Source organism: Calonectris borealis, chromosome Z (genome assembly GCF_964195595.1).
Source record: "Calonectris borealis chromosome Z, bCalBor7.hap1.2, whole genome shotgun sequence".
In the NCBI taxonomy this organism is placed as follows: domain Eukaryota; kingdom Metazoa; phylum Chordata; class Aves; order Procellariiformes; family Procellariidae; genus Calonectris; species Calonectris borealis.
In genome coordinates, this window is record NC_134352.1 from 82,887,848 (window position 1) to 82,898,943 (window position 11,096).

At 48.7% G+C, this 11,096-nt stretch overlaps 1 protein-coding gene across 1 annotated transcript; it reads left to right on the forward strand.

Annotated features, from left to right (window-relative positions):
• The first annotated feature begins 535 nt into the window (after positions 1-535).
• On the forward strand, positions 536-5,795 carry LOC142076087 (E3 ubiquitin-protein ligase ARK2C). Its single transcript, XM_075138473.1, has 5 exons — positions 536-652; positions 1,609-1,713; positions 2,237-2,332; positions 3,532-3,638; positions 4,818-5,795. Exons 1-5 carry the CDS (start codon positions 614-616, stop codon positions 4,933-4,935), a joined length of 465 nt encoding a protein of 154 aa, XP_074994574.1. The 5' UTR covers positions 536-613; the 3' UTR covers positions 4,936-5,795.
• The last annotated feature ends 5,301 nt before the right edge of the window (positions 5,796-11,096 follow it).

Here is an 11,096-nt window from a genome sequence, read left to right on the forward strand (position 1 = left end):
TCTCCTGTCTCCCTAGGTCCTCCTGTGGCCTGGGCTGGGAGACCTCCAAGGAGAGCACAGGCACGTCAAAAGCCTCCAGTCGGTGCCTAGCTGGCTGCTAGCAACTACCCAGTTCATAGGTGTGTGCCCAAGACATTTAGCTGTATTCCTGCAAAATACTCAAGGCAAAATGTAATTGTTTGCAGTGAAGGCAGCACAGGGAGGACCTGGTCTGGCCAGGTTGAGTTACTGAGCCTGGGGATTGATTGGAGCCACCAAAATGTTCTTGCTCTGAAATTAGCAGACTTGACCCCAGCTAAGACACAAACACTAACTGGCATAAAAACAACCCCTCAATCCTTCGTGCTGGCCTGGTGGGCAATTGCCCAAATTGGAGGAACCTCCCTTCCAAGCAGTAGCATCACCCCAGGTTGAGGCACCCACAGCAGCCCAGAGCCCACCTGTGGAAGTTGCCCCATGAGCACGATTTGACTTGCTGTAGACCATGCAGTCAAAGCTGTATCTTCATCCTCGTGCCCACAGGGACCTCAGTGTCGATGCAGGACTGACTCACGCCCAGTTCCAGGTCCGGCCGGTCCCTCAGCCCTATCAGCATTACTTAGCTACACCTCGGATGCACCATTTCCCCAGAAGCACATCCTCGACACAGATGGTAAGTGAAATGCTTTTACCGAGAAATGTTTTATGCATTGTCTGCCAGAAGGCAGTCAAAATAAAGGCTGCTATCTTTCTATCACCTGTCTTCTGCAAATCCCACTTATCTCCGGCCGTGGGAGGGAGTGTCTGAAAGGATAATGTTGCATCATTGCACTCTGGATTAGAGAAAGGAAAGAAGAGCTCAGCTGCTCTGGAAAGATTCGGTCCATCGCATGCAGCACCACGCTCACAAGCTGGTCTGCAAAACCTGGACAGGTCGTGAGAGACTCGGCAGTTATTACTAATAATATTATTAATACTGGAACAAATTATGGGCTCCCTGCCGTTGGCAGTAGATGACTCCCTTCCCCTGGCTCAGCCTCGAGGACCATCCCTCCTCACAGCATTGCTCTCTACATCTATAAAGGTTTTGCATGACCTGTTGCACGGTGGGGATGGTGTTTGACAAGAAGATGGGCTGACTGGGGTCATTTGCTGGCCCTTCTCCTAGCAGGGTGCTGCATTTGGAGCTGAGCCTTGCTGAGCCACGCTAATCCTTAAAGCATCCTCAGAAATCCCACAAGAGTGTTTTTTCCTCGTGCCCCTGGCACCTGCATACTACAGCAAGGCTTAAAAAAACCAAAGCTTGGATGAAGAGAAATCCACCCATTTAAGAAAAAAAAAAAAAAATCTCTTTTTCAGCTAATCCATGTTGAGAGTTTGGAACTGCAATGTTATAGATGCAACATGAATTATTATAACAGTTTATTCAGAAGAAATGCTAGTTTTTAGTTATCATTTATAGGAGATCTATTTAATTAAACCTTTTTTTTTGGTTATTAAAAGGCTTCCATTGGGGAAGGTGTCGGTCTGCTCTTTCATTTTGAATTTTTAAAGCACTAAATGTAAATTGGGGTACACGAGGGATTTCTATGTACAGGTGGCTTTATTTTTCTCCCTCACTTCTCACAGGTTGTTCACGAAATCAGAAATTACCCTTACCCTCAGCTTCAGTTACTTGCTCTTCAGGGACTGAACCCGAGCAGGCACACATCCGCGGTGCGGGAGAGCTATGAAGTACGTATCTCGAGGACTGGAATTATTATTAAATTTTTAAGTGCTAGGAATCTGTGCAAGCTCTGGCATAAACTTGTAAGACTGTTTTGTGGCATGATGGTTGCGTTGAGTCTTGTAGCAATTTTAGTAATAACTGGAAGGCGAAGGGGTTGAGTGGGTTTGGTAAAAGATGGTTTAGTCCAGGGTACCTGGGCCTGGCTCGGGTTGACTCTGGCTCAATTCATGTCTGTGAACAAAGCGCTCCAGTTCTGCAGGCTTTTGTTTTCCGTCAAACACAGCTTAAATTCCACCCTAATTTCTGAAATATTGGATATCTAGCTGTTTGCCTTGAGCCCTTAGTTACTAGCCCAAGAGCCAGGGCTCAGATTCATCATTAAAGCATGGCTGATTTGGGTTCGATGGACATTTCCACCAAGGAAAAGGCAGGAGGGAGCCTTGGTCCCCAGCAGGTGGGGTGGGATGGTGGGACCTCCTGCTCCAGGAGCAATGCTGATGGTGCTTTGCTGCTGTTCCTGCGCCGCAGGAGCTGCTGCAGCTGGAGGACAGGCTGGGCAGCGTGAGCCGAGGTGCCGTCCAGAACACCATCGAGAGGTTCACCTTCCCCCACAAGTACAAGAAGGTGAGCGCCCCAAAACCGCGGCACGGCTGCCAGCCCCTCTCAGTTGGCCAAGGGTTGTGGGCACGGAGCAGACAGAAGGAAGGACTTTGGTGGGTCGCAATCCTCAGGGTTGGCAAACCGGCGCTGTCAATATTCCCCAAAATGGGGGAGGAATGTAAAATCCAGAATTGGTGCTTTAATATCTTGTGGGGCTCCCGGGCTGAAGCGGTGGTGTAGCTCAGCTGGCTGTTTCTCACTTCTAGGCTAGGAAGCTGCGGGCCAAATTTTCAAAAGGGTCTCAACCTTCTCCCACCCAGCGGGTGCAATTTCCCCCCTGTCCGCACCTGGTAAGAAAGTGCACACACCAAGGGGGCTTCGTGCATGCCAACCCACCCCATTCTGCATGCAAGCGGCGCTGCCCGCGCGCCCTGCCGTGAGGGCGCTGGCTCCATGGCGTGGGGGACCTTGTCCTCCCCTCGTTCTGCAAGAGGTGTCTCCTCTGTTGGAGCTGATCTCCTGCCCATAAGGAAATGGGTGCCATGTTTTTGGGTCGTGCTGAATAGAAAATGGGAAAAGTGCTTGTTTGCGTAGTAATTTCACATGTTAGTCATTCCCGGCTGGGCAGTAACAAGTAGGGACGTTACATTGCCCAAGTTGGAAGTGAGTCAACTCCTGCTGCGCTTATCTTTGACCGCATCTCCAATAGATCCAGAAAAATGATATTAATAGGAATTGATGGGCGGGGGAAGAGAAAAGGGGAGAGCTGACAGGCTAAGCACTGCCCCATGGCGCAGCGTGGGGCTGGGCCAGTGGCCAAGCTGGCATGGGGCACAGTGGTTGCCCTTCCTGGCAGTGGTGGCCCCACATGCTTTGGGGTCTCCAGGAGAAGAGTCCAGCAAAGGAGACTATGGGGCCATCCCCACTGCAAGGAGGATGACGAGGTGGTGGGGGGGCTGTGTTACGGCAGCAGAGGACAGGCTGCTCCTTGGGGCACTACCACCAGCCCCACTGCCACCAGCCCCAGGAGGAGATGTGCCAACCAACAGCATGTTGGTGGCATCCTCCCCTCACTGGTTATTTTGGCTGGGCTGGCTGCCCCAAGCTGGAGGATCTGGCTGAGAGACGAAGCTCTTTTTATTTGCCTTCCTGCAACTACCCAGGCTTGGGAGAGCATTAGAAAGTCAAGTCGTAACCAAATTATATCCTTGACCTTGCTGCAGAGAAGACCGCAGGAGGGCAAAGCTGAGCAAGAGGATGGAGAGGAGTCGGACACCGACGAGAAATGCACAATCTGTCTGTCCATGCTTGAAGACGGAGAAGACGTCAGGTATGATCCTTCCATCTGCTCCTCTGCCTCTCGATGCCATCTGAGTTGCGTTTATTGGGATTAATGCTGCCATGCGCTGGTGGGGTTGTCCCTGTTCTTGTCCTGGCAAACTCACTTGGACTGTTGCAGGATCTGGGAAACCAAATGCTATTTAGATGGACATCGGTATGGGCTGTAGGTAGGAAGAGCTCTGCAGCAGCAAGAGGGCCAAGATTTTATAGTATCTCCTGGGTTTGAATCACTTGCTTCAAGGCTGTGCCAATGGGCCAAGTGGCAAGTATCAGAGAAGGATGGGTCCCAAGTCTCACACAGCTATCTGGAGCTCGGGGATGTCAACTACCGAGCTTAACAGATGACCAAAGTACGATAAAAGGGCGCATAGGTGTGATGTCCAGGGGAGTTTAGTTTGTGGCCGGAGGGACGGAGCTGCTTTATTGTAGAATAAGTGAGATTACTCAGCCCGCACGGTCACAGGGAGATGTCCTGAGCCAACAACAAAGCCCCAATTATCCCTCACGGATGTCCCCAGGCCCTTGGCTGGGTCAAACCTCTGCTTGTGACCGAGGATGGGGACAAGCAATTGCAAGGGGCTGAGCTACCTCGGCTGAAGGAGCTGCAGGTGGGAAGTGCAGCTGCACTACCTGGTCCTGCTCCTCACCCTTTAACTGCCTTAAACTATCAAGAAAAACTCTGATCCTCTTGCTGTGCGTCCTTGTGGTTCAGGGTCCCTCTGGCTTGCAAGGGTGAGTGAAGAGGTGACAAAGGTGATGTAGGTGAAAAGCAACCACGTTCCCTGGGCACACCAGACACCCACATAGGAGCGGTGGGGACCCACCTGACTGCTAACGAGTTACAATGATGAAGAACCAAGAGGCTCTGGAGTATAACCTAATATTCCTGAAAGGTTAAAAAGCAGCAGCCAGGGCAATTAATAACTGGAACAGCCCAATTCAGGAGGGTGTGGGGTTTTCTAAAAGGCTTTTATCCAGGGACACCATCTCTGACCTACTGCCCTATGTGAGCTGGCATGGCTGGGGAAGGGTGTAGGACCTAGGCAGCACTGGTGTCACTCCATCGGTGCTTCCCCGTGTTTGAAGCAGCCCCAGCTGCTGCTTTCTGGCTCTTCTTGGTCCCCTGGACCTCCTTCATCCTGACGGGGTGGTACTTCTCTCTCTGCAGGCGGTTGCCCTGTATGCATCTCTTCCACCAAGTGTGCGTGGACCAGTGGTTGGCCACCAGCAAGAAGTGCCCGATCTGCAGGGTGGACATTGAAACACAGCTCGGCTCGGACAGCTGAAAGGACTGGCTGGACACACCATTTTCCTTACCAGGTCGTATGGCCATAAACCCTTGCAGCAAAATTTTTGCCTTCTGAGCCATTTGATTGAGAGGAAAAGTCTGCAGGCACGTTAGTGAGGAGGAGGAGGAGGAGGAGGCGGTACAATATCTAGCGGTAGGAGATATTGCACATACGCAGGGTACGGGCCCGGTGAAAGGGAGCTGGCATTCCCGGAGCTCAGAGACCCCGTGCTGCAGAAGATTTAGTATTGAACATGAAGGAACTAGTTGTGGTAGTCTGGCCTGTCAATCCTGCATTTCATGAGGATTGTATATATACCTCTCGAATACGTAGAAACATGTTAGGGGTCCTTTAGCTATTTCTATGGATGGCAGCTGGAGCATGTTAGCTTAAGAAATGTTGTGTTTGATGCCCTACTCATCTTGTGGTGGACATGTTGCTGTTACCTAATTTGCACCAAATATTTTTTCATAGATTCCTTATTTTGGTGCCTGATTAATATATTGCAGAGGGGGAATAAAGAGGTCAAACTTTCCCACCCTTTGGGGGGGAAGAGGCGAAAAAGCAAAATCCTGTTTACAGTCAGAAGGGTTGCGCTCTTTGCCTCAGCCGCGTGTGCTTCCTTTCCTTGCGTTTACAGTGTGTTGCAAATTTAGAGAAGCTTAAAAAAAATAAAAATTGGGAGTGAAATTAATGAAGCAATAGGGAGAAGCTTCGTTCCTGCTTATCTGCTGGTGCTGGACTCTTTCTGTAGGGGCACAACATCGGAGTAGATTCTGTTTCTTTGCTTTCTGTATCTTAACAAATCAGCTTGGCATATCGAAATCCAAGGAAGGGCTGTCTTCATGATTGCCGTTGTCCATGATGCTTTCTCCTGTGTGCTGTGAGGCAGTTGGCTTTAGCAGCCACAGCCAGCACTGGTCCAAAACGATGGTTACTGGAGTCGGTGCCTATAGCTGTGCTTTGGAGTATAATAGCGCTGGAGAGGTGCTGGGAGATGTACGCTGCCGACTCCTCTCCCGTGCAAAAGCATCTCTGATAACAGGAAGGGAGAAAACTCGGCACTGCTGAGGCCATGAGGGTTTCGGCGCGGGAGGGGAAGGCCGGTTGGAAGGGGGGTTTGCTGCTTTCTGGAGGGGTTGGGTTGTAACCCTGCCTTCAAGCACGGGCACCCGCACCGGCGAGCGTTTGTATGCAAGTTTCAGGCTGTATCCGTACGGAGAATGGAGTGGTTGTTCAAATGAAACCTAATTGCATTAATGCTCAAAATAGAATTAGGAGGTAGTCCCCAAAGGAGTGAGCTGTTGCGATCCAAGCTCCCCCTGAAATAAAGACCTCAGCACACCAACCATAGGGACCGAGCTGAAAACCCTCTAGGGAACTGGCATTCACAACCAAAAACCCTTTTTTCTTTTTTTTTTTTTTTAAATACTTTTTCTTTTGCATACTAGGGGAGCAAAAGAAAGATGCCAAGGAGCAAGGGGAATTAGTCAGGAACATTATATATTGAAAATGCTGATGTGGTGGGGATGATTTCTGGCTCCCCTGAGCATCGGTTTCGCTGGAGCCAAGCGATGCTCTCCAAGTAGAAACAATGATAAATTACCGTCGGAGAGATCGTGGGATTCCCTTGAGCTGTAATTGGAAAACACCAACCTCAGAGGTACGCCAGGGATATATTTTTTTTTTTTCCCAACTGGAGAGGGGAGGGGAAGAGAGGAGCCCCTCAGGGTGCAAGGATGCAGGAGCCCCTCTCCTGCTGTGCCCATGCAGGTAGGAGGGAGTGGAGGGGGACACATGGTGGCATATAAAGAAGATAGAAGGAAGAAATGTTTTACGGTGAGGGTGGTGAAACGCTGGCACAGGTTGCCCAGAGAGGTGGTAGATGCCCCATCCCTGGAAACATTCAAGGTCAGGTTGGACGGGGCTCTGAGCAACCTGATCTAGTTGAAGATGTCCCTGCTCATGGCAGGGGGGTTGGACGAGATGGCCTTTAAAGGTCCCTTCCAACCCAAACTATTCCATGATTTTATGATATATTTGCCACCCAGCGCAAGCGATGGCTTCTTAAGGGATGTAGCGGTCCCAGCCCCGACCGGAGGGCTGCGGATTCCTTGGGTCGAGGAGTGGTCCATCAATAGCTATGGGGCTTGCTCCAGCAGCAGCAGATTGAAGCAGCATTAAAAATAATACTAATATTACTAATTATATGGACAAGCAAAGCAAGACTTTGCTGGTAAAATACACTGTAAGCCGGTCTGGTCTGTCCAGGCGTGAGCTGGGGGCGAAGCAGGGGGAGGAACGGGGCGATTGGGACCCTGGCTGGGCGGGAAGGGAAGGAGGAGCGCTTCCGAACCGCGCGTTTTCTTAAAGCCTATGCGAAAGTATTACTATTTGCCTAATGAACAAGCACAGTTTTTAAAAAAAACAAAACAAAACAAAAAAAACCTTGGTGAAGAAAAGCACCAAACTCCCGTGGTTTCGTGTGAGTGACTGATCCCGAGGTGCGTGCGAATTTACAGCGTCTGGAGTTGCATCGGTGTGTCAGGTTCCTTTGCGTTTAAATAATTTGTACGAGTAGGTTGCGATAATAGGGTGAGTCTAAAAACAAAATGAAACAAACAACAAAAAATCTCTAGGAACAAAACATTGATAGTTTACAGGGTTTTGTGAGTTTAAATGCCTTATATTTAACAATCATAATTTATGACTAACTTGTAGATATTGTGGGTTCTTATTTAATTATTTTTATAGTTGTTTTTTGCATTTTTAATTATAATTTATTTATTTAGAAATTAATACTAATTTTTTTTATTACTCCTATTACCTCATTTTTGCATTGTTTCTGGGAATGGAATGCTTTGCATGCGTCGGTACTTTAAAAAAAAAAAATTAAACATGGGATGTGGGGGGTAATGCTTATCTTGTCGAAAAAAAAAAAGAGAAAAAAATCAGGGTGTGTGATTACAAACTGTATTACTGTGGTGCTGTTACCTTGGATACATTCCATAAAAATGCAAACCTTTGATTCTGTATGCTGTGACATAGTGGAAAACTGCAATATAGTGACTGTGTTTAGCACATATATATGAATATTATTTGCACTCATAATCAAACTCTGGTGATCCTTTCACTTGTGTCCTTGCGCGTTGAAGGCGATTAACGGCGCTCTGCAAAACCAAAACGTTTCGGTCGATTCCTGCTACCGCCCTGTCCCCGATGCCACCGGTGATGCTACTGCTCTTGCTGCATGTGTTACCCTGCAATAACGCCCGGCGGGCCCCCGCTACAAGGCTGTGCTTGGGGCAATGCATGCATTTAGCACAAGACTCTGCCAACTGCTTCAAAAGCCGAGGAAGGAAGCCCAGGCGTGGTGGCTTTCAATTTTTGGTGCCTATCGGTGCTCGGTCTGGCTCTTTTCACCCTCTGTGCATGCACCCAGCTGGCCGCTGCAGGGAGGATGGAGGAGGCAATCGATTGAGCCTGAGCTTGGAGGCAACAAAACCAAGGGATTCATTGCAATTTATAAGGGTTGACCCCTGGTCTAGCTGAGAGGGCCTGGGATGGACGTGGGAGCGATTTGGGATCCCTTTGTAATGCCTGGCCACGAGCATTTGCTATAACCCAGCTGTAAAACATGCACAGGGCGGAATCCTCTTCCTGAAAACCTTCTAGCTAGTTTTGTCCCCCCTGTAGAGGTGGGACCTGCACCAGAGCCCTCCTTTCCTTAAGGAGGGAGTCAGCCCCAAGCTGACGTCCCGCTTCTGCAGCGGTGGCCAAGCATCTCCATCCCCATCCCCATCTCCATCCCCATCCCCAGCCACTCTCGCAACGCACTGCCCTTTCCCAAAAGGCTCCTGAATATCAAGTGCTCGAGCCTCGCAAGAGGGTTAGAGCACCTTTGATAATATTTTAAGCTTTAAGCCATAACCGCTCTTGGTCAGCGCAGATGCTTGGCCGTGTATGGACAGAAGTGGGGTTCGATGCATGTGCTCAGCCAGTAGCCGTTTTGGATGCAATTCTCTTTTGGGTTAGAAAGGCACAAAATGACTGTACCTTAATTTTTTTTCTCTTTGTCCCTTCAGGGTGCTGCTCTGCTTTGTTGACTTTGCCTTACCCTGGGTTTAAAACCTGTCTGTGTTTTTTTCCTTGCTGCTCTGTAACACTCCTCCCCTGTAGCCTGGAGCTGCGGTTTTGAGCCGTGCAGGGACAGGGGGTCGGTTGTTCCCCCCCTGCCCCACTGTAAGAGGGATAAGTAAAACAAGGAGCGAGCGAACAAAAATCCCTTCTCCTTTAATGACCCGGGCTGGTGAAAGGATCACCCACATTTTTGTACTCCTACTGCTGTTCTGTTGTGCTGTGCAACATTTTGCTACATAGACTATTTTATAGAAGAAAGCTAGAAAAATATTTATTATTAATATTAAAGCAATAGTGCATTGAAGAAATGAAAAGACATTAGAAATTGTGTAAATGCTTAGATTCACTTTTGGTGGATTTTTTGTACTTTATTTATAACTAATAAAACGAACTGCATTGCTAACTATAAACCTGTGCCACACAGAAGTCACCTGGCAGGGCGATCGCTTGGTCTTTTTTTACTGCTCGTTTCTTGTTTCTTTGGGTGGGAGTCAATTCTTCTTTCGCTGCTTATGCCTTTGGAATTTGATGTGCAAAAGAGACGCTGCTGGGGTATAAAATACTCTGCCCAGAGGCTGTTGGTGCTTGAGCTCCGTGGCAGAGGCGAAGTGAGGCTCTCCACACCGGGCACACCACCGTGCGTGATGTCCCATGGCACCAGTTTTGTGATTAGGTACCAAAATCACTTTCTAGAACCAGGCTGGAAATTGCCTGTTAAAAAGAGATTTCTCCTCTAAACACATCCCACGGTGCCTGTAGGATATCTCTAGCAAGTCCTGCAGAGATAGTGACAGGTCCTCCATCCTCCTGGTGGAGAAGAATCTCCCTGCTGATGGGTCTCCTGTTTAATAACTAAGGAAAAAGAAACTTATTGGGGAAAAAAAAACAACTCCTCCAAACTAATACAGATATATTTAAGGGTATTTTCAATCTTTCTGTTACCTGTTGGAGAATCCAATGGGCCGTACACCCGACTTTGCATCCCACACAGCTCACTTCATAGGTCCTCTTGCACTTTTATTTTTTCCCACATTGAATGGTGCCAGTCTCTCCTCCTACCTACTCTCGATTCAGCTGTTCCTCCTCATGCGTTTCATGTAGAAAGGCTGAGACCGGTCCCCAGCTTTGACTGTGTGATTAGACTAAATAAGCCTTGGAGACAGGCAGCTGCTGATCGTAGAGATTTGGTTCCCATAGCCGAGGGGAATTGCCGGCTCCTCCAGCATCCAACAAAGGCCGCATATGGGATGCACCATATTCAGGCAATATGAAGTTCCCATTACAGGAAGCTTTTACAAATTCAAAAAACAATTTAAAAATGACCTGCTGGTCCAGCTGGGGAAAATCTCAGTTGCTCACTGAGATCTTGCTGATGTCCTTCGAAATGGTAACGGTGCTGAGAGGATTGCTTGAGATGGCAATCAGTTTTCCTTCAAAGCTGCCGCAGCAAACACGCCGCCGCGATCTGATAACAGCCCTGCCGAGCGCGGCGAGCAATAACCGCCGGCTGTGATGGGGAAGGAGAGAGGGGTTGTGCCCACGAAGGTCTAACGCACGGGCCAAGATGCAACATCTTTATTCACTGCGAGTATTCGCTCTCGCAGCAGCTGCCCGGGGTCGGGAAGCTTAGCCCTTATTTGTGTTTAGTAGTATCTAAATCCTCAGCTGGCTCACAGGTTGCAGCTCAGAGCTGTACAACCCCATCAGTAAATATCAATTTTTTGGTGTTTTTTTTTTTTTTAGCGAGGCTTTTTTCTATGTCAAAATGAGCCTCTACACAGAACGATGGGGCCTGGGAGATTATAAGATGGATACTTCACCGTTACTCCGCCTTCATGCGTGTAAGGTCGGTGTAAGTATATGATGCTATTAAAAATGTCTCACCACAATTTCATAGAGATTTTCAAATAATTCTCTGTGTCCTGCAGCAAGAGACAACCAGTGCCCTCTTTAGCATCCAACGCTGCAAAGGGCTCCTTGGTGATACTTGTTTTCACTGGCAGCTTTCATAAACGCAG

Coding starts and splice junctions, on each gene's coding strand:
- LOC142076087 (XM_075138473.1), top strand. CDS start 614: ATGCACCATTTCCCCAGAAGCACATCCTCGACACAGATG. Junction 1,714..2,236: donor CGGTGCGGGAGAGCTATGAA/GTACGTATCTCG, acceptor CCTGCGCCGCAG/GAGCTGCTGCAGCTGGAGGA. Junction 2,333..3,531: donor TCCCCCACAAGTACAAGAAG/GTGAGCGCCCCA, acceptor ACCTTGCTGCAG/AGAAGACCGCAGGAGGGCAA.